The sequence below is a fragment of the Vigna umbellata genome, chromosome 1 (genome assembly GCF_029865625.1).
Source record: "Vigna umbellata cultivar VRB3 chromosome 1, Vumbellata_1.0, whole genome shotgun sequence".
NCBI lineage: Eukaryota > Viridiplantae > Streptophyta > Magnoliopsida > Fabales > Fabaceae > Vigna > Vigna umbellata.
Window position 1 is genome coordinate 91,833,717 of NC_142165.1, and position 24,121 is coordinate 91,857,837.

General features: G+C 32.2%; 2 protein-coding genes across 2 annotated transcripts; both read left to right on the top strand.

Annotated features, from left to right (window-relative positions):
- Positions 1-1,092: 1,092 nt before the first annotated feature.
- On the top strand, positions 1,093-4,200 carry LOC124827861 (thioredoxin-like protein AAED1, chloroplastic). Its single transcript, XM_047301012.2, has 7 exons — positions 1,093-1,506; positions 2,071-2,117; positions 2,205-2,319; positions 3,330-3,374; positions 3,462-3,521; positions 3,634-3,729; positions 3,817-4,200. The coding sequence occupies exons 1-7, from the start codon at positions 1,093-1,095 to the stop codon at positions 3,934-3,936; spliced, it is 897 nt and encodes a 298-aa protein (XP_047156968.2). The 3' UTR covers positions 3,937-4,200.
- A 2,349-nt stretch (positions 4,201-6,549) lies between these two features.
- On the top strand, positions 6,550-11,071 carry LOC124827862 (thioredoxin-like protein AAED1, chloroplastic). The gene is made up of 7 exons (XM_047301013.2): positions 6,550-6,971; positions 7,455-7,501; positions 7,580-7,694; positions 10,179-10,223; positions 10,306-10,365; positions 10,513-10,608; positions 10,694-11,071. The coding sequence occupies exons 1-7, from the start codon at positions 6,702-6,704 to the stop codon at positions 10,811-10,813; spliced, it is 753 nt and encodes a 250-aa protein (XP_047156969.1). The 5' UTR covers positions 6,550-6,701; the 3' UTR covers positions 10,814-11,071.
- Positions 11,072-24,121: the final 13,050 nt, after the last annotated feature.

Below are 24,121 nucleotides of genomic sequence, written 5' to 3' on the forward strand. Positions count from 1 at the left end.
GGATTTGTATTTTTAAAATGTTTCTTTTATCAAATTTCATGTGTGAGAATGCCACGTTTCAAAAAGTGACCACTCAATGTTTAACTTTAATAAAACTTAACTCGGTTAAGTTAATTTAACGGCTAATTTTTAGCATTATTTAGAATTTCATTATGAATTTTTAAAAAACAACGATAGTTGGAAAAAAGCTACGTAAGTTTAATTTTTTTTTAAATTACCTATTATTGTTTATTGAATATATACTTTCATAATAATGTTAAAACTATTAAAATAGATTGTTATACTTTTAAATGATTAAAACATTCACATAAATATAATTTTAAAATAACTGCTATAAAAAAATATTAATTCTACCAAGTGTGTGTATGTGTTTTTAAGCCAAAAACCAGATATTATGTTAATAATATGAAACAAACAACTGAATTCATAAAAAATTCATGTTATTCTTTTCCTTAATTGTATCATGTTTTATATTTTTTCATATCATTCATATAATCAATTGTATTAATGCATAATATTATAATTAAGTAAATATTTTAAGATATTATAATTAGCTTAATTATTTTATCAAATAATTATATGTAAACCCAACGTGATAAATAATAATAACTATTCATATAATTAATTTAATTATTTTATCAAAAACTGTTACAATACTAATTATACGATTAGTTTCCTTGTTTCAAAATTTTATTTTTGAATACAATTTAATTTATTTTAAAATTTCAATAAACTTTACTGGCGAAAAATATGTATTTCTTATCTTTATTTATTTTAAAAAATAATATTAATAGTAATGATTACATAAAATGTAATGAATAATTTTGCAGTAATATTTCAATAATTTATTTTTATTTTTTAATTTTATACTATAATTAAGAGTAAACTAGAAATATTAAATTTGGATCTTATGAGTTTTTTTCTCAATAATAGAGTTTAAATTAACGAAAATAATTACCATAATACGATGAATAATATTACATTTAAAAATTATATTAATTTGATAATTTTAAGTTAATATTATTTTAAAAATATTAAACTAATTTACATTAAATTTCAATCCTAAAATTATAATTAATCTTAACAAAACTGATGTTAGGTTATGTGCGTGGAGAGCCGCTCCCGCCACGGAAATTTCTGTGGCTCTGCTCGTTGACATCATCCAACTTCTTCACGGTTTGCACCACCGTGGGAATTAGGGTTGCTATTGAATTCCACAACTTGGCCAACCAAACTATGGCAACTCTGCAATCTCTGTCACCTACTTTCCGTCCATCAATTCCAGCCCCAAATTCTCACGCTTTTCCGGCAGCCACTCCCTTTAATTCTTCCCACAAATTCACCAGCTCAAAGGGCCTAAGTATAAGCCGCAGACACTCCATAATTTCTACAAGGGTTTCTAATTCCGAGTATAGTCCCCAAATCGCGGAAATTCTCGCTGACGTTAGCATTTTTACCGCTTCCGGCGAGCCAGTAAGGTTCAGTGATCTCTGGGACCAGAACCAGGTCAGTATACCTTCTATTTGTGTGTAAAGGCTTTCATCTTTATCACCTTTTCACACCCGTTCATTACTCCATCCTTGTTTGTTTTGTTCTTTCTGTGGGGGTTTGAACTAAATAACTAGTATAATTTGGTCTGGTTGGTTCTTACATCGTATGTTTGATCTTTTCTATTGCGTGTTTTAATTTGATGAATCCAACATGGTAGTGAACTAATGGAAATTATCCGTTCGTTTTATGAGCAAGGGTGATTGATATGCTTCTAATGCTAGCCTTACTGTGTATTGGATATTCCGACAGGTTTTCATATCACGCACTGCATCGATATTTCCATGGTTTTGGTTGCATTTTTATAATTTTCTTACTTTTATTTTATTAAAATATTCATACCAATGTCGATTATAATACTGTGAGAATTAGATATCTTTTGAAATTTATCATGTCTATAATGATTTCTTCTCCATTTTAAAATATGAGTTCTCTTCTGTGATATAAACTTTTTTATATTGATTTTAGATTAATTCCGTATGTTGTATTATATTAGTCTTAAATTAGTCTTAATTCTTTCAGGGAGTGGCTTTTGTGGCACTGTTGAGGCACTTTGGATGCCCGTGTTGGTAAACTGATCTCACGCTTAGTCATCAATTAAGACATATTTATGTGATAGTTCTTCTAATTTATGCCTTGTGGAATCTTGTTATTAGCTGGGAATTGGCTTCAGCCTTGAAAGAATCCAAAGAAAGGTTTGATTCAGCTGGTGTCAAACTAATTGCAGTGGGTATTGGTTCTCCCAATAAAGCTCGCATGCTTGCTAATCGAGTAAGTTGTGAGGCTTCCTTTGTCATTATGGCTTTTCCTGCCGAGGTCCATGCTTTAGAAAGTAACACAAAAATAAGTCATTGTTTTAGGGTTATTTGTTGGAGTTATTTTTTGACAATCATTGTTCGTTATATTAGTAAAGGACATCCCTTGTTAGTTTAGGTGTGATTAAATCAGGAAAGGTTGATTCTGGTAAACTTTGAAGTCAACGAAGACTAATTTTTAGTTAAGGTTTTGGATTTGGGATGACAATTTAACCTAAACCCAACTGATACTTATAAAAAGTACTTCCAATGAATGAGGTTTTGTTTATTAAACGGCCCAGAGTTAGGTCTAGTTAAATGATACTTTGAAGGTCTGGGTTTGGACATCACAGTAGGCAACCTCCCGTTTTACCCACACTCTCATGAGTTTATATTTGTTATATTTTATAATTAAGATTTGAAAGATCTTTCAATCTTTCGTAGTTGAGTTGGATGTTGAACTTTTGAGTTAATGTTTTTTGTTTTATTGGTTTTTCATGGCTAATTTAAAATAATATTGTTGTTTCACCAGTTTGTAGAAAAAGGACATTTTAAAAGAAAGTATATTCTATATAACTAAAATGGAGATGATGGATTTATATCATATGCCCGTGTTTGTATTACCTATCAACTATGGACACTAAAATAGATACCCTATATAAACCCACAGTATCGATCGTCGTCCCTTAAAGTATCTATCATTCTAATGAGATTTATTTTCAGTTGACAGTCTCAAAACTTGAGTGTATTTCAGTTGAGTGGTCTGCGATTCAAATTTAAATCCATTTTATTGAAGTTCACCCTTTCTGTTGCTTATTGACTCAAGTTTAGCAGTGGAATGGTCATTTTTATCTTAACCAGGCACAGAGTTTCAATCTCTGTTTGAATTTTGAAGACTTCATGTAAATGAACAATTTGTATTGTATTGATATGAACATGTTCGTGATATCAGAACTGATATTTTTGTCTTGATGTTTTTTTCTTTAGTTACCATTTCCAATGGATTGTCTTTATGCTGATCCGGATCGCAAGGTAAAATATGCTTGGGATGGCTTGTGGAACATTCACCCACATAATTCATCTTTTAGTTGAATATTAACCAATTTGGCATTCCTTCAGGCATATGATGTTTTGAACCTTTACTATGGTTTTGGCCGAACTTTCTTCAATCCAGCCAGTGTAAGCTCAGCCTCTAACATCTTTGAAGTTACATTTATTTTTTGGAAGCATTTGTAATTTATGCATGCAGAACTGCTGATTATACTTTTTTACCATACATTTGATATCACAGGCAAAGGTGTTTTCGAGATATCATGCTCTGCAGAAAGCTGTCAAGAACTATACAATTGAAGCCACTCCAGATGATAGAAGTGGTGTGTTGCAGCAGGTTGATACATTAATCTGACAGCAAAAAGATGAAAGCAATATTATGCATATTGTATCCCCTGAAATACTGATCCTTTCTATTTTTCAGGGAGGGATGTTTGTGTTCAGAGGAAAAGAGCTGCTGTATGCGAGGAAAGACGAAGGGACAGGTGACCATGCCCCCTTAGATGATGTTTTTAATGTCTGCTGCAAAGCTCCTGTTGCCTAAAGAAGTAAAAATTTGCATAGTTTAGGAAATAGTAGACGAGATTTCCCTGAATCTTATCGGTGACAACATATTGCATGTAAGGTATGATTAAAAGTCATTTACACATAAACTCAATTTCAGTAGCAAAAGTAGATATAGAAGTAGTGATTGTAATATACTAGTCCGAAACCCGGGCATATGCACGGGTCCTTTTTTTGTTTTTTGTAATTTGTGTTCAGAAAATTAACATAATTAATATATTTAAATAATTTATTTATGTAAGTATATTTAAGTTTTATAATTAATTATTAATGTAATGTTTGATTGCTTTAAGTTGATTTTGTATTAAACGGACCATATTATAATAATGTAAGATACTTTGTCAGTAACTGATTTGTGTATGAATTTTTCGGGTGTTTTTTTTTTCAACTTATGTTAGGAAAGTTAATTAATTATTATTATATTTAAAAGGTAATTTATTCACATAATTATGTTTAAGTGTTATAAATATAATATTTAAATAAAGAGTTTGATTATATTGATTGAAATAAAATGATGGGTTAAATATGTTTTTAGTCCCTGAAGTATAAGACGATTTTGTTTTTAGTCCCTATTCAGAACTTTGATGGTTTTTAGTCCTTATTGTTTTGAAACTCTGAGTATTAGTCCTTAAAATTGGACGGCGTTAACTTTGATCAGACGTGGCAAACGGCGATGCTACGTTTTATGCCTGCTGTCCTCTTCACCCTCTGCCACGTTGGTTGTTTAAGTTTTGAAATGAGATTAAGTAAGTTAAATGTGCATTTGGTTCGTCATCTATTATAAATGAAATTTTGAGAAGTTGGGTTCTTCTTCGTCAATGCAGTTGGGGCAAAGAAAGCTGAGAAGGTAGATCTGGGTGGGACTGGTTATGTTTCTTTTATCAGGAATCTCTTGTACTCACTATATGAAAGGGGGAGATGGCTAGAACAACAAAGAAATAATTAAATAAACCTAAAAGCCCAACATATCTATCCCCAACAGTAAAAAGAAGAAACCAGATTCTGTCCGTCTCTCTGTCTCCCTCCCTCTCTCTACTATCTGACCTTCCTTTAAAGCTTGTTCTTCTTTCTCATATTAAGACCCCAATCATGGATACAACCTCAACCCCTCAACCTCAAGACTCATCCTCCAAGAGGCATTTCCATTGGACCAACAATGCTGGAAATAAAGACATCCAAGTCCCCTCCTCTGAAACAATGTCCAAAATCATAAAGGAAGACGCAAACACAAAGGGAAAAGACGAACAAGAACAAGATGACAAGGGTCTTCCACTCCCAGGCCCTTGTTTACCAATAATTATAATTACAGTAACTAAGTTATGTTATGAGTTATCTGACTGAAGTCGTGGTTAGGTGGAGGCAAATTCGACAAGGTCCCAAATTTCCACTCGTGTATAAATTCAGATCCAGCTCCTGCGACCAGGCCGACGTCGGCCGCGGCGACTTCCAGGAACTCAACCAGATTGAAGCCACCAAGCCTTTCTCCAAACTCTCCGTCAGAGCCTCTCACATCTCCGAAATCCCGGCCTGTGTGGCCCAAGTTTTGGAATGGGCCCAATCAGGCCGGCCGGGTGGGTGCTACTTAGATCTCCCCACCGATGTCTTACATCAAAAGATATCAGAATCCGAAGCGGAAAAACTCTTGACCGAAGTGGAAAAAAACCGCGCGAAACCCGAACCTTATTCTATTTCCAATTCGAAGATCGAAGAAGCTGTTTCTCTGCTTAGACGCGCGGAGAGGCCGTTGATTGTGTTTGGAAAAGGAGCGGCGTACGCCCGTGCGGAACACGTCCTTACGAAGCTGGAGGTGATGGGGAGGTGATGTACATGAGGGCTAATAAATCGTATCAACTTACCTCCTCGAAGACGAACTCCAACCTTCAGATCTACCTCCTCAGTTTTCTTTGACGAAGAAGAATCCATCTTCTTAAAATTTCATTTATAATAGATGACGAACCAAATACACACTTAACATACTTAATCTCATTTCAAAACTTAAACAACCAACGTGGCAGAGGGTGAAGAGGACAGCAGGCATAAAACGTAGCATCGCCGTTTGCCACGTCTGATCAAAGTTAACGCCGTCCAATTTTAAGGACTAATACTCAGAGTTTCAAAACAATAAGGACTAAAAACCATCAAAGTTCTGAGTAGGGACTAAAAACAAAATCGTCTGATACTTCAGGGACTAAAAACATATTTAACCCTAAAATGATTAATCAATATTATTACAACATATATTTAAATATTTAATAATACCTTATGAATTATTAAATTTATAACAAAAATTAAATTGGTGTATATTTATAAATTTGTATAATACCAATACTAATACTACTAATAGTAATAATAGTATTATAATTAAATAATAATACTAATAGTATTTGGACACTAATAGTATTTGGACACCGCTCTTGCTTCAACAAATTAAATTAACTAAAATAATAACATTAATATCACGCATAATATTACGTTTAAAAATTAAAAATTTTTACAATTTATTATAATTTGATAATTTTAAATTAATATTATTTTAAAAATATTAAACTAGTTTACATTAAATTTCAATCCTAAAATTATAATTAATCTTAACAAAACTGATGTAAGGTTATGTGCGTGGAGAGCCGCTCCCGCCACGGAAATTTCTGTGGCTCTGTTCGTTGACATCATCCGTCTTCGTCCACGGTTTGCACCACCTTGGGAATTAGAGTTGCTATTGAATTCCAAGACTCCGCCTAGCAAACTATGGCAACTCTGCAATCTCTGTCACCTACTTTCCGTCCATCAATTCCAGCCCCAAATTCTCACGCTTTTCCGGCAGCCACTCTCTTTAATTCTTCCCCCAAATTCATATTCTCAAATGGTCTCCGTGTCAGCCGCAGACATTCTATAATTTCTCCAAGGGTTTCCAATTCCCAGTATAGTCCCCAAATAGCGGAAACTCTCGGTGATGTTAGCATTTTTACCGCTTCCGGCGAGCCAGTAAGGTTCAGTGATCTCTGGGACCAGTACCAGGTCAGTATGCCTTCTATTTATCTGTAAAAGCTTTCATCTTTACCCGTATCATACCCCTTTATTACTCCATCCTTGTTTGTTTTGTTCTTTATGCGGGGGGTTTTAACTAAATAACTAGTTTAATTTGGTTTGATTGGTTCTTGCATTGTGTGTCTGTATTGCGTGTTTTAATTTGGTGAAGTGAACATGAAAGTGAACTAACGGAAATTATCCGTTGGCTTTTTGAGCAAGAGTGATTAATATGCTTCTAATGCTAGGCTTAATGTATATTGGATATTCGGATAGGTATTCATCTACGCACTGCTTCGATGTTTCACATGTCGATTATAATACTGTGAGAATTATATATCTTTTGAAATTTATCATGTCTATAATGATTTCTTCTCCATTTTAAAATATGACTTCTCTTCTGTGATATAAACTTGTTATGCTAATGTTAGATTAATTTCGTATGTTGCATTAGATTAGTCTTAATTCATGCAGGGAGTGGCTGTAGTGGCACTATTGAGGCACTTTGGATGCATTTGCTGGTAACTGATCTTCAGCTAATCAAGATTTGTTTGAGAGATAGTATTTCTAATTTATGCCTTGTCTGTTATTGTTAAAAGTTGGGAATTGGCATTGACCTTGAGAGAATCGAAAGCAAGATTTGATTCAGCTGGTGTGAAGCTAATTGCCGTGGGTGTTGGTACTCCCAATAAAGCCCGCGTTCTTGCTGAAAGAGTAATTTCTCTGTCCACCTTTGTCATTTTGTTGTATGCTCTAAAATATAATATAAAAACAAAGCTAGACATAGGCCATACAAGTAATCCGAGGTTCGTATTAGTTTAGGCGAGACATTAGATATGGAGAGATAGAATCCTATAAAATCTTGGAATCGACTAATGCAAATTTAGGTGAAGGTTTTTAGATTGGATGACAAATCATTGATAATCATAAAATTCACTTAGAATGAAAGATCTTTCACTGTTTTGTAAATAAGTTAGATTGTAAGAAGTTTAAATTAGTGCCTTTTGTAGTTTATTTTTGGGAAACTATTTTCATAAATATTAAATGACATTCATACCTCTTTATTAAAAGTTGAATTAGAAGATTTGTTTTTAAATTTGAGTGTGATATCACTATTATGTCTTGCAATGGAATTTCTTCGGTCTATTGGGTTAGAGATTAATATGTAAACTTATCTAAGGAGACTTTAAAAATGAGAACAATGTTTCTTAAATTGAATTAATCTATTTTATAAAATAGTGTTTATTTATCATATTTTAAAATTTTAATATTTAATTTTTATATTTTTTATTTAAGTTTCAGTGAGTATACTATTTTAAATAAAAAATAAGGGATGTGATTGTTCCTTTCTTAAAAGCTTTAAAATGTAAATGCCTTTTTTTAAAAAAAACACGAGGAGGTAGATGTGTGTCTCATTTTATTAAAAATATAAGGGATGTGTATATATTTTAAAAATAAAAGAAGATGTTAGTGTCATTTAGCATTACCTCGAATATGTAAGTGCAATTAATTTTAATATTAAAACACTATTATTGTTTTATCACTTTGTACAAAAAAAATAAACAAAAAAAAGTACATTAAAAAAACAGTATATTGCATTACAATAAAACTGAGAGAATGGGTTTAATATATGTTGTATATCTATGGAGCGAGTGCTAGCAACTCATTTTCAATATGCTCACTTGATTAAAATTTATTAAAAACTACAATATCATGAGAGGTTTATTAAATAGCACGAGACTCACAAAACATTTGTAATTTTTAATTAAGTGCTAAGTTCAAAGAATGTATTTCTATTAATATTTCTCATACCTATTATTAAGTAGTGTGAAAATAGAGTGTTTAATATCTCTCAAACATTGTAGAAATAAGATGAAGACAGAAGAAATGGATGATAAAAAAAGAAGATAAATTGTGTTATAGGAAAATGATGGAGGATAAAAGTGTGAATTCTATTGGAAGTCCTACATCAACTAGAGATAAGGCCAATTTAGAGTGTATAAGTGGGTTTAAACCTCACCTTACAAGCCGTTTTGTGGGGTTGAGTTATGCTTAAAGTCCACTTCTTAACATGGTATCAGAGCTATGGTTAGAGTTTATCCTAACGATATTTGTTGTTTGTTGGACATATTGTTCCACCCGTTATCGGACCGGTATTGGACCACCCATTAATGTCTAGTCTCACGCTCAAGATGTATATACCTCGACGTGAGAGGGTGTGTTGGAAGTCTCACATTGACTAAAGCTAAGACCAATTTAAGTGGGTGCAAACCTCACCATACAAACCGGTTTTATGCGGTTGAGTTAGGCATAAAATCCATTTCTTAACAAATCTCATAATTTTTTATTTCTCTATAAAGTAACAAAAATAACTAACAAATGCAAAATAAATAATCAATTACCTCGGCATGAGGGGGTATGTTGGAAGTCATACATCAACTAGAAATAAGGTCAATTTATAGTATATAACTGAGTGCAAATCTCACCTTACAAACCGATTTTGTGAGGATTGAGTTAGACTTAAAGTCCACGTCTTAACAAATCCCATAATTTTTTATTTCTCTATAAAGTAACAAAAATAACTAATAAATGCAAAGTAAATAATCAATTACGATGAAAACATAATTGTCTACAGTTTATTATGCAACATATATGGTACCAGTATGACAGATAAACGTAATCAATTAGGTACCAACATAACTGATAGTTCACTAAATAAAAATATTCAAATAATTATTTTACATTTTTCTGTTTTTTTAATCAAGCATATATGTAATATATTTCTACTTTATCTCTCACATTTATTTTCTTGTATGAAATTGAATACAGGTAATGTTTTTAAATGCGCATACGCACACACTCCAGTTTATAATCTGCCTAAATTCTATCCATTGGTTCCATCAAGTATCATACTTGTGAAGTTTAGTTTTAGTTATTAGTCCTGGGTACATTTTGGCTTAGCTGTTTGTGATTCAATTTTAAATCCATTTCATTGAAGGTTCATCATTTGTGTCCTAAATTCGCGCGAGGTTAGCAGTATAATGGTCATCTTTACCTTGATCTGGCCTAGTTTTGCTTCTCTATCTGAAATTGGAAGACTTTTAATGCAAACTTACCTGTATGTATTAATAGTGGTATGAACATGTTCTTCATATCAAAACTGATATTTTCTCTCTATCTTGATATTTGCACTGACAGTTACCATTCCCAATGGATTGCCTTTATGCTGATCCTGAGCGCAAGGTAAGATGTGGTTAGCTACCTCAACATTCACCTACTTGACATATCTTTTAGTTCAATATGGTCTAATATCCCCTTCTTTCAGGCATATAATGTTTTGAAACTATACCATGGTTTGGGCCGAACTTTCCTCAACCCTGCCAGTGTAAGCTTAGACCTCCCACTTCTCCATAAATAAAAAAAAAAAAACATACACAAATAGAATATATATGTGTGTGAGTGAGTGAGAGAGAGATTAACAATTATGCATGCTGATTAATATACCTTTTTAACCTTAAAATTTATAACACAGGCAAAGGTGTTTTCAAGATATGATTCTCTGCAGAAAGCTGCGGAGAACTATACAATTGGAGCTACTCCAAATGATATAAGCAGTGTATTGCAGCAGGTTGATACATTAATCTGGAAGCAAAAGTGATAAAAATAGTTCTACCATGTTTCCCTATAGTATTGATTCGTTTTTGTTTTTTCAGGGAGGAATGTTTGTGTTCAGAGGGAAGGAGCTATTATATGCAAGGAAAGACGAAGGGACAGGTGATCATGCCCCGTTAGATGATGTTTTAGAGGTCTGCTGCAAAGTTCCTGTTGCCTAATGCTGTATTTTATAGAATTTTAAATTCTCATAACTGTAATAATGTTCAATTTAAGAAGATTTGTTTCAGTAAATTAGATTTCCTTGAATCATATCGGCAACAACATATTGGAAGTTGTGGATTTGATTAAAAAATCATATACAAATATTGTAGTCTAATCTAGAAATATGCTGTCTATATATAGTGTAGTTCACTGAATTCAATTTTATAGTGCAAACTTGATTTGGAAATGATGATTATAATTACGTTTTCCGTTCATGTTTGAATCATTATGAATGGTTATATTTAGTTGCCAATCGGTATATGGCTAAAGATGTACAGCGAAAGGTATGTGCCAAGTGTTATCTACCGAGAGATTCAAAATAGCGGTAAGAATATGATTGTAAACATGTTTTCTTTGCCTCTCAACTGTCATTTAGTGCTTTTGGTGTCTGTTTTATTTTTCTTTTCTTTCGCATTTCTTAATGTATATGTATACAAATTACTAGAGCAGTCTTGGTCCATGAATCAGTTCTATAGTTCACCTTTGAATAAGCTTTATTTTTCTCTCAAACGAAGGAGTCAACAAAAAGTTTCAATCTCCAAAACTCCATCTCAAGTGAGTTAGGTGATAGGTGAGGGGTAAGATGAGTTTGACTTCACTATAAAGACTTTTATTAACTCTTAAAAACAACACATTTAGCCTAGGTAAGAGGTTAAGGTTGAGTCGTATTGGATAGAAGGTCGAGACGACCCGATTCAAGCATAAGGTCAAAACGTGTTGGTCCAGGTCAAAGGTTGAGACAGGTCGGTCCAAGCTGAAGGTCGAGACGTGCCTATCTGGGCCAAATGTTGAGACTAGCCGATTCGGGCTGAAGGTTAGGATGGGTCGGTTCGGGTTGAAAGTTCAGATTCGTCGACTCAAACCGAAGGTCAAAATGGATCGGTTTAGGTCAAAGGTCAAACTAACTTGGCTTAAGCCGAAGGTCGAAACTGATCGACCCAGACCAAAGGTTAAGACAAATTGGCCTAGACCTGGACGAATGTCGAGACAAGTCAGCCTTGGCCGAAGGTCGATACAAGTTGGCTTAGGTCGAAGGTCAAGTCAGGTCGACCTGGGTTAAAGGTCAAGACACGTTGGCCAGAACTGAATGTTGAGACATGATTGCCTAAGTCGAAGGTTGGATCAGTCGAAGATCACGATGAGACTGTTTGGATTGAATGTTGAAACGCACTGACCCGGGCCAAAGGCCGAGACAAGTTCGACTCGTGTTAATGGTTTAGCCAAGCCGACTCATGTTGATGGTTAGAATAAGTCATCCCAGATCAAAGGTTTAGACAGGTCACCTTAGACTAAAGGTCTAGAGGGCTGAAATTTGAGACTGGTCGTGAGGGGTAGATTTGGGTATATGGTCGAGGTAGGTCGTTCTTGACCGAATATCGAGATAAGCCTGCTTGGAATGAAGGTCATGACAAGTGGATCCAAGAAAAAGGTCGAGATAAACTAACCCAAAAAGTCGAGATATGTTGACCCACGATGAAGGTTGGGATAGGTGACCTAAAACGAATGTCGATTAGAGCTTAAGTTTTGGCTCTCATACTGATTTTTTTATATGTATAATAATATATATTTAAAATAATAATATTTTTTTCATGTTTAAACATGAGTTGGCCTGGTCTATATGGCTTTGTGATCATTTTGACTTTGTGAACTTTTCCAATTGAAGACTTTTGGATCTTGATCGTTGGACAAGGATTTGGAGTTGACCAAATTGACAACTCTACTCAAGATAAAACCTTTCATTGAGTTTAGGAAAGTTCAAACTCTTCTTTGTTGACGAATATGTGAGGCTTTATTGTGTGGTTCTAGGCCTACATCATCTGCATTTTCTCAAGACGAGCTTATTATTTTTAGGCCAAATTATTTTTATTGTAATTAATCTTTGAGGGTATTTCTCCGTGTAAGTTCTTGTGGTTGTAAAATCTTTAAGAAAAATACATGATCAATGATTGAGTTCATATATTTTCACTTTTAGATTCTGTTAATTGATAGAATAGTGAGGGAACGTATGTTTGATTTGACTCTTATCAATTCTTTTCACGCTAGCGAGTTGAAGATAGCTCCATTTATTGGTGTAAGAAAATATTAGGTATATTTCCTTACAATTTTGTTAAGTTATATATTACGGAGGAAATTCGTAATTCCTAAAAGTGTTTTTGAATTAAGGGGAGGATTTGAGAGAAAATGTGTGAATGAATTTGAGAAAATAGATATGTGATAGTAGTATTGTTTGCTTTAAGAAATAGATAGAAAGATTTGAAGGTAAAGTTTGTTAAATTTTGTGAGTTAAATTTTGTGAATGATTTGAAGAATGTGATAGATAAAAAAATATTTTAATAAATTAAAATATAATATTACTCTTTTATCCCTATAATTAAAATTAATAAAAAATCAATTTTATTTACATAAAAATAATTTAGAATTAATAGAAAATATAATCTATTTAGTTGGAATAAAATTTTAGTAGATATAATAAATTTAAAATAAAATATGATTGACTGAAAAATTATTTTAATGGTTTGTTGAACTAAAAAATTAATAATATTATTAGTTATTAATAGGTGTATCCAAGAGATCTCCTTCTACATCTCTTAGTGCATTCAATATATTGCTCTTCGTTAACAAAATGAACAAAATGAACCGACACAATAAAAATATAAAAAAACATTGTAAAATGAAAATGTGATCTGACCATCTTTTCTAATCCTTTGTAATCTTTTTACTCAACAGATGGATGTGGATTAAGTGCCCAAATTGTGGCTCTTACATTCCCGTAAATAAGGAGAAACAAACACAGAATTCCGTCCGTTGCTACTGTATTTAAGCTGAAAGAAACACAACCTAAATAATGCATCTGAGGATAAAACGAGGGCAGGGGTGCAGGTAACCCGGTCTAACCTGATTGGGATGGGATGGCCATTCTTTTCGAGACATTTGACATTGTTTTGGTCCAATCCACTCATAAGCCAGAAATGTCCACATGTATTGTGGGGTTCTGATTATAAAGTAAAAGTACATAACAAATAAAAGAATGTATCCACTGAACAGTGCCTTCCTGTTGCAGCTCATATATATGATAGGCACCTGTTAGTCACCCCAATCTTGGGCGAAAGCTTTGGCTTTTCCTGTTTCTAAACAACCACACAATACAACCATACATTAAAACTTACTTTCCCATCACATCATCACTTCAAAAAATATTATATTATTCCACCACTGTTTATCTATGTATAGCCATAAAACCTAACTGATATATATATATATATGAAAAGGGATTAAGTTATTCTAAAAGCAACGTAAAAGAAATATTTTAACCTTCCACTTTTTAAATTAATGTTTCATGGTAAAATTAAAAGGATGAAAGATTGATATTTGTTAAAGTGACTTAAAAGAAGTATGATATGATGGCTAGATTATTCTCCTTGGACTTAAAATCACATTATCTCAATTAAGGGTGGATGTGTTGTTAGTATACGTGGGATCTATATAATGAGAGTTTGGTTTTTTACTGTTGGTGTGAAAAAAGGGTGTAGGTGTGTGCAGGGCTAGAAGTAATGTAGAATAGGTAGTAGTGGTGGTGTTGTGTGAAAACTAGGATAAAAGGGTGGTGGTGGGTTTATACCGTAAGTTATAGATGATGGAAGGTACAAATTCTTTGGATATTTGAAGGATAAGGAGGGTAAAAGGGAAAGGGAAATGTTGAATGTTGCGGTCAGCAAAGTAGTCATAAAAGAGATTCTCATAAAAGAGTACGACATGCAACATTAATGCCGAGAGAAGAAAGAGAGAGGAAATGGACTGGGCGTAGGGTAAAGTTAACCAAGGAAGAGAAATGCAGAGAAAAATGGTATTGGGTTCAATGAAAGGGTTACTTAAATACATGTCCTCAGAAAGAGAAAGTGCACAAAGACCTTTTCTTCTCATGCCATACTATATCATTCACAGGGTTCTGTGGTGCCAATCAGATTAGTTGCTATCCATTTTCACTTTTTTCTGTTCAATCCTTACGCTCGTTTAGGCAATTTTCTTTAGATTCCTGTTCAAATCAACACAACCCAATTCCTTTGCTTTATCTACAATCTTTCAAAAAGCTGTCATTCAAAAATGTAAATTCCCTGTGTTCACATTATTAAACTCGACCATGTTCTAACTAACCAATACTAGATTCTGGTTTAGGTGATCATTGTTGAGTCCAGAGGGGTGTTCACCAAAAAATACAATATTAATAAGAATTCAACTCAAATTATATAAAAATTTAATACTATTTTCTATTTAAAACTTTAAAGTAACAAATCTTTATTTTTATATAATGTTTTACTTTTTCATTTTTATTTCTTCATTTTTATTTAACATGAACTTGCACTAATACTTGAATTCCCCACCTTCGTATATCAACCTATTTAACTAAGTGGTCTTGTTCTTAGACAAAAACACGTACTATCTTTTACCATTTATTTCGGATACGAGGCACAAATACGTTCTAATAGTAGTAGATATTATGGGATTTCATGCACTGTTATAAGAAAAAATTGTGTTTTATGTTTCCTTCCTTATTCACCATGAAAAGTTCCTGTGATGGTTTTTTTTTGGGTATGATTTTTGGAGCAGTTCTACACTCTCATTGAAAGTCTAATTTATCCTCCATCTTTCACTAGTTACAGTTCCAGACATATTTTGTGGTGTGCAAAAGTAAAATTGGCCTGATGAATCCTCCTTTCAAAGTTACGAGTTCCACCACCAATATGAATAGAAAATTAGCATTTTAAGCTCGTCAGTTTACTTATCCTGTGCCCTCAGCTTTTCTTTAAGCAAAATTAAAATTAAAAAATTAATTTAAAGAATTAATCTTTTTTTATCATATTACTTAAAAAATATTCATACATATAATAATATTATAATTTAGATTAATATACATCAATTTTTAATTATTAATTATAATTGAGTAATTTATTTTATAAAAACCAGAAAAAATACATGTTTATGCTCACGCGCTTTTACATTTTTTGTTATAAAAAAAATATACAAAATTATTATTATATTATAACGTTTTTGTGGGTCTCGTGCTATTTAATAAACCTCTGGTTTTTAAAAATCCAAAATCTAACAAAATTATATAAAGGTAAACTGAATTAACCTATTTTCAAACTCGCCTTTATCATGCCAGCTTCTGCGTATTGCCTATTTTTGGAAATCAACGGTGAGATGGACAAGGATGTTTGGTACTCTTGTCTTTTTTTCTCTTTCCTTCCAAAATGCAAGTGTCCGTAAGTAAAAATTTAAATTGTGTACAGTGCAATATTATTATTTGTTGTTTGTGATTTTACTTATATTAGTTCTCAAACTTGCTTATGACTTTAAAATCGGGATTTGTAGCTGATCTTAGACCTTGATAATCAAAATTTGCTAGCACTTTGTCGACATATACAAAACTTTGAATATGCTTTATTGGCTTTTATCCCCAAACAAAATTTCACCCTATCGACTTTGTGAATAAAATGTAAAGTCTTTAAAACTCTACTTTTGCCTGATGATGGATTGTAATTGGCAGATATGAGATGAAAAAAGAAATGCTTATTTCAGTATAAGGAAGTTATTAGATAGTCCATTATCATCGGCGAAAAAAAAATCATCAGAGATTAAAGAGCAGAGAGAAGTTAAAATTTCTTACTTTCATGACATAATACAAAAATAAACAAAAATATTTAATATAAAAGAATAAATGGGTTACGTCATTAACCAGTGAGGTAGTTTGGTATTAATACATATGAACAACGAACCAAACGAGGCTAAGAAAAACTTATTTTTATTATGTTACAATTTTTGAAGTCTGATTTGAATCATAAATCAAGTTAATTGACTTATTAAACCTAACCCATTTTCAGAGTACAAACAGTATAAAATCTCAGAAAAAATATAAATACAAGAAGTGAAAAGATCTCCTTAGGACAACATAGAAGTACAAAAATTAATTCTATCTAACAAAAAGAACTAGGAAGAAATCTTAAAATTCTTAACAGTCACTTGTAAGAACACTCTAAGATCTTTCAGTCGCAAAATCTTAATAGTCCGATTTAAGTTTTTTTACTATTAGTATTTGTATATAAATATATTCTCTTAACTTAATGAAAATTAATAAGAGAACAAGAATTGTTCCTTTATCTCTTTTTTTTTTCTTTCCTTTTATTTGTTATGGTGTATTTTGTATGAAGAATGAATTCTTAACATAATATCATAATCCAATTTCATTCTGGACAATAGCAACTTGCTCCTTGTGACTCCCAATTATTAAATAGAAAATCAACAAATAAGCAAGTTGATCTTCAGACCGACCGAATATATGGAGTTTGAATTTCTTGATTATCTAGCTTTTTCTTAATAAAATGTCTATCCACTTCAACATGTTTGGTTCTATCATGTTGAACCGGGTTATGTGCAATTTCTACCGCAACCTTGTTGTCACAGAAAAGATTCATTGGTTGTTCATATTTGATTCCCAAATCAGCTAGGATGCTCCTAATCCATAGTAACTCACAAATGTCATATGTCATACCTCTAAATTCAACTTCACCACTAGATCTTGCAACTACATTTTGCTTCTTGCTTCTCCATGTGACTAAGTTACCTTCTACAAATGTAAAATACCCTGAAGTTGATTGCCTTGTAGTTTTATCACTAGCCCAGTCCGAATTTGTGTATCCTTCTATGCAAGCTTTATCATTTTTTGAAAATAATAGACCTTTCTCTGGTGAACCTTTGAGGTATCTAAGGATACGGTATACTGCTATCATATGTTCTTCACTAGGAGAATGCATGAACCTACTTACAATGCTCACAGAATAGGCAATGTCAGGTCTAGTGTGAGACAAATAAATTAACTTTCCTTCTAACCTCTGGTATCTGTGTTTGTCCGTCTCAATCTGGTTTGGATATACAACAAGAGAATGATTCATTTCAATTGGAGTATCAGCTGGCTTGCAAGCCAACATTCTAGTCAGATAAAAGGTCTAGAATATATTTTCTTCGAGATAGAAAAATTCCTTGTTCAGATCTTGCAATTTCTATGCCAAGAAAGTATTTTAGTTGTCCTAGATCCTTCATTTCAAATTCAGCAGCTAGTCTCTTCTCAAGTAATTTCATTTCTTCCACATCATCTCCTGTTAACACCATATCATCTACATAGACAATAAGTATGGCCACTTTTCCTTTGTTATGCTTTATAGAGAAGATATGGTATGAATTACTTTGTTTATACCCAAACTTCTTCATTGCTAACGTGAGTCTTCCAAACCATGCCCTGGGTGATTGTTTAAGGCCATATAAAGCCTTTTTTAATTTGCAAACTACACTCTCTTTTGAAGGTGCTAGTTGTACTCCTGGTGGAACCTTCATGTAGACCTTCTCTTTTAAATCACCATTCAGGAAAAAATTCGTTACATCAAATTGCTTTAGGGGCCAATCTCTATTAGCTGCTATGGAAATTAGGATTCGGATTGTGTTAAGTTTAGCCACTAGAGCAAACATATCTTGATAATCTACCCCATATTTTTGTGTGTATCCCTTTGCCACGAGTCTTGCCTTGTATCTATCAACACTTCCATCTGCTTTTAACTTCACAGTGTATACCAATTTGCATCCAATTGTCTTTTTTCCACTTGGTAAAGAAGTTATTTTCCAAGTTCCATTTTTCTGAAATGCTTCCATCTCTATGTTCATTGCTTGCTTCCATCTAGGATCTTCTAATGCTTCCTGCACACTGTTAGGAATAGATATAATGGATAATTGATCAACCGTTAGAGCATATGATTCAGATAATCTATGAGATGATACATAACTGCGAATAGGGTACTTTACTTTCACTCTTAGATCTGGTTCATAAAATGGTTTTGGTATACCTTTATTATGTCATTCTGATCTTCTGATTTGTATATTGTGATTGTCAGAAGAAGTTGGGGTGGAAGAGTTTACAATAGGGACATAAGTTACCTCAATAGTAGGTTCGGGATGTATTTCAGAACTGTCCACAATAGGTGATTTTGGTATGTAAGGTAGATTTGGTGTCTCACTTTGTGGAGGATGACTTGCATTGATAAGATCTGTACCTGGAAGATCGGTGGAGACTTCAAGAGAAGGATTTTGATTTGGTGGACTGTCCATAACAAGAGGAGATGTTGGAGTAGGAGTCATAGGTAGAGGTAAGCAGAATTCTTCTTCTCCAATGTGATGAATCTCCCCCGGAGAAGAAGAAGGGTTGACTCCCCCTGAATAGAAAGGTTCGGACTCCCTAAAGGATACTTCAAGTGTGACATGCATTTTGTGGGTTTGAGGATCAAAGCAACGATATCCTTTTTGGATGTCGGAATAGCCAACAAAGATGCATTTTTTAGCACAAGGATCAAGCTTGCCGCGTAGTTTTTTTGGAACATGAACATAGGCAGTGCAACCAAAAACTCGAGGTTCAAGATTCATAAGAATAGAAAAAAAAATTTCAAGCTTCTGTTGAGGGGTGAGAAAACCTAAAACACTCAAAGGGGTGCGATTTATAAGATAGGCAGCAGAGAGTACTACCTCACCCCAATAATGGGAAGGGACATTCATGTCAAATAATGAAGCTCGTACTACCTCTAACAATTGTCTGTTTTTTCTCTCAACTAGTCCATTTTGTTGAGGTGTATACGTACAGGAGGTTTCATGTTTTATCCCTTTAGTAGTTAGAATTCAAAAAAGGATCCATTCTTATACTCGAGGCCATTATCTGATTGAAAAATTTGGATGGAAGTATTAAATTGTGTTTGAACCATACTGTGAAATTTCTGAAAAACAGGAAAGACATCATTTTTATGTTTAAGCAAAGAGATCCACACCATTCGAGTACACTCATCAATAAAAGATACATAATAATAAGAATGAGAAAATGAAGGGACTTTAGCAGGGCCCCAAATATCAGAATGAATGACTTTAAAGGGAATACAACTTTTATTCAAACTGGGATAAAAAGGAACGCGATAGCTTTTAGCCATTTCACAAGTAGAACATTGAAATTCAGAGGGATGACACTTTGAAAATAAATGGGGAAATAATTTTTGAAGATAACCAAAGGAAAGGTGCCCGAGTCTCTTATGCCAAAGCCAAGCACCAGAATGGGAAGAATCTGGAGTGTTAGTAGCAGATGCTCTGCAATGCAAGTCAGTACCACCATTAGAGATGTCTAAGAAGTAAAGATTTCCATGTCTAACACCATAGCCAAGAATCACCTTGGTCTAGACATCCTGAAAGACACAAAATGTGGGCCAAAAAAGCACACTACAGTTAAGTTGTGAAGTAAGCTGACTAACAGATAACAGATTGAAATCAAGAGAAGGAACAACAAGAACAGAATGCAGAGTGGGAGTTTTTGATAGAGTAATGGTACCCTGACCAGTAATGGAGGCAGAACCACCATTAGCAGTGGTTATGGTGGACTTATTGCATGGGAAACAATGGTTTAACATAGAGGCATCATGAATCATATGATCTGATGCGCCAGTATCAATTATCCAAGTAGAATTGGTAGAGTGAGCAGAGAAAGCAAGAGTTTTACCTAGGATACCTTCATACACAACATTAGCTTGGGGAGAGGGAGAGGAGTCACCATCAGAAGAGGAATGGAGGGCTTTGGAGGAGACTTTCCAGCGAGGATGTTTGGTGAAGTCCCACCATGTTGGATACTCGATGATTTCATAGCAACGATTCTTGGAGTGACCAGAATCACCACAATGAGAACATAATAAGGGTTTTCCAGAGGAATTATCCTTACGGTGTTTAGGAGGATAATTGATCATGGAAGAATGAGGAACCTGAGATAGTAGAGCTGAGGAATCCGAGGTAGGGGTAGGACGACCCATAGTGATACGTTGTTGATGTTCACGACGGACATATGCATATGTGCTCTCAAGGTCCAATTTTGGGTCTTTACGAAGAATCTCTCCACGAACTTGGTCAAAATCAGCGTCTAAGCCGCTAAGAAAGATGTGAACGCGTAGACGAGCCATGGAACAATGCATCTGGACCACGCCATTCACGGTGGTTTCAGAAGAAGACATGTGATGATCAATCTCTTGAAATATGGAGAGTAGTTCGCTATAATAAGTAGAGAGGGGACGACCATGTTGTTTGGTGGAGAAAGATTGTTGGTTTAGTTCGAAAAGGCAAGTTTAATCGGATCCATCGTAGAATGTGCGGAGAACGACATCCCAAATTTGGTGGGCAGATGCAAGGCAGATAAACCGCTGCATCACGGGGGGCTCATGGAGTCAATAAGCCAGCTTTTCACCCTTTTATTCTCAGTAACCCAATTATCATAGGTGGGGTCATCAATGGAGGGTTTCGTCGTTGCGTCAATAAGGTACCCCGATTTGTTTCGAGCACCAATACGCATGTCCATTAGTTGGGACCAAAGAGGATAGTTAGAGTCATCAAGGATAACAGTGATGGGAAAGGAAGAATTGTCTTGTTGAATGATAATATTGGAGGACGGAGTAGAGGTGGTAAACGGTGAAGAGGTGGAAGCATTGTCCATGGCTTAAATTGGGAATTTTAGGGATTGAAAAACAGTACGGAAATGAAGTCAAGGGTCTCAGAATTAAACAACATTTGATACCATGTTAAAACAATTCCGAAAATAATTGCTACTCTCTTCATTCATTTTTTCTTCTCAAATGAGGTACAAAATATATAAGCACCGTTAAACGCTTATACATAAAATTAGGAAACAACTTTATATAACAGAAAACAACTTATAAAATTAAAATTGATTCCTAACTAAGCGTAACAATAATTTAAATTCAAATTCTATCTTCAACACTTCCAAAAAGACAAAGATAAGGCAAATAAAACAAAATTAATTTTAAGCACAACTAAAACAAACATTACATGCACGTACTTCTCACAAACTCAACAACAAGCTCCCACCATCTTCATCATTGCCAAAATTTGCAACTTGCAGTTTAAAATGTAAGGAGAAAATACTTATCATTCCTCGTCATATCCAAAACTATATCCTCCCGACCTAGACAAATAAAGCAATTAGAAAAAACAACAAAATTCATGGTAAAAGTCCACAATACCATGGATTTTTTTTTAATGGGCATCTTACCTTTAGACACACTTAATAACTATGGTAGCTTGTTGTTTTTATTTAATATCTAAAAAGACATTATATAATATAAAAATGAGTGAGGCACGATATAATGCACAAAAAAGTGTATCTCTAAGTAATCCCGAAAGACCAAGTGATGGCATTGAAGAAGCACCACAGAAATGCCTTATTTGGATCTAAGTAGAGAAAAATATTGCAGAAATAAGGAACGTGAAACTAGGGAGGATAAGGACTTTTGCACCAAAATAGGCATATTTGCCTTTAATATTACCGAAATGGGCAAATTCAACCAAAATTACAAAAATGGGGAAGTCGTGGGGGACCCAAACGACTTCAATTGAAGAAGTCGTGGCCCCCCTGCACGACTTCACCCTGTTCATTTGACCAGGGTTGAAGTCGTGCACCCCAAAAACGACTTTAGGGTATGGTAATCGATTACCACGTATTGTAATCGATTACCATACCGTTTTTAATAAAAAAAATAAAAAAAAATTGAAATTGTAGGGGGGTTCACGACTTCAATAAGAGAAGTCGTGCACCCCCAACACAACTTTACTTTCTTATTATTTTTAACTTTAATTAATTAAAATCATTTACAATTTCTAAAAAATATTTTTAAATGTATTTAAAATAATTAAAATTATATCTAATTAATAATAATAAAATTTCAATATTATTAAATAAATAAATTTCATACTTTTAATTATTTTTGTAATTAAATTAAACTTTTTATAAAAGAATTTCAATTAAATAATTTATAACTATAATTATCTAATTAAAAATTCAAAAAAAATTATATTTTATTATAATTTATTGTTTTTAATTTTTATTATTATAGTATATTTTTTTACAAAATTATAATTAATTAATAATAATTTCTTTCATTATAAACTATTTAAATTAATAAAATTATTAAATATAAACTAATTAAATTAATAAAAAGATTAAATAACTAAAATCTAAAATCGTGGAGGGGGTTAACGACTTCTTGTATTGAAGTCGTGCTCCGCCACACACTTTCACTTTATTACTTTTTTTTATTTAAAATGATTTATAATTTTTAAATTATATATTTAAACGTCTTTAAAATATTAAAAATTATATATAATTAATATTTAAAGTTTCTAAATATTATTAAATAAATAAACTTATTTTTGTTAAAAAATTAATCACATTTTTTAAAATTATTTTAATTAAATAATTTATAACTATTATTATTATAATTACATAAATTAAAATGCATAAATAATTTATAATGAAAAAAATTATTATTAATTAATTATAATTTGTAAAAAAATATACTATAATAATTAAAATTAAAAAAATAAATTATAATGAAATATAAAATTTTTTGAATTTTTAATTAGATAATTATAATAATTATAGTTATAAATTATTTAATTAAAATTCTTTTATAAAAAATTTAATTTAATTAAAAAAATGATTAAAAGTATAAAATTTATTTATTTAATAATATTAAAAAACTTTAATTATTAATATTTTTAAATGTATTTAAAATAATTAAAGATGATTTAAAAATTATATAATTTTTAAATAAATATATAATTTAAATATATAATCTAAAAATTATAAATTATTTTAAATAAAAAAAAGTAATAAAGTGAAAGTGTGTGGGGGGAGCACGACTTCAATTCAAGAAGTCGTTAACCCCCTCCACGATTTTAGATTTTAGTTATTTAATCTTTTTATTAATTTAATTAGTTTATATTTAATAATTTTATTAATTTAAATAGTTTATAATGAAAGAAATTATTGTTAATTAATTATAATTTTGTAAAAAAATATACTATAATAATAAAAATTAAAAACAATAAATTATAATAAAATATAATTTTTTTTGAATTTTTAATTAGATAATTATAGTTATAAATTATTTAATTGAAATTCTTTTATAAAAAGTTTAATTTAATTACAAAAATAATTAAAAGTATGAAATTTATTTATTTAATAATATTGAAATTTTTTATTATTAATTAGATATAATTTTAATTATTTTAAATACATTTAAAAATATTTTTTAGAAATTGTAAATGATTTTAATTAATTAAAGTTAAAAATAATAAGAAAGTAAAGTTGTGTTGGGGGTGCACGACTTCTCTTATTGAAGTCGTGA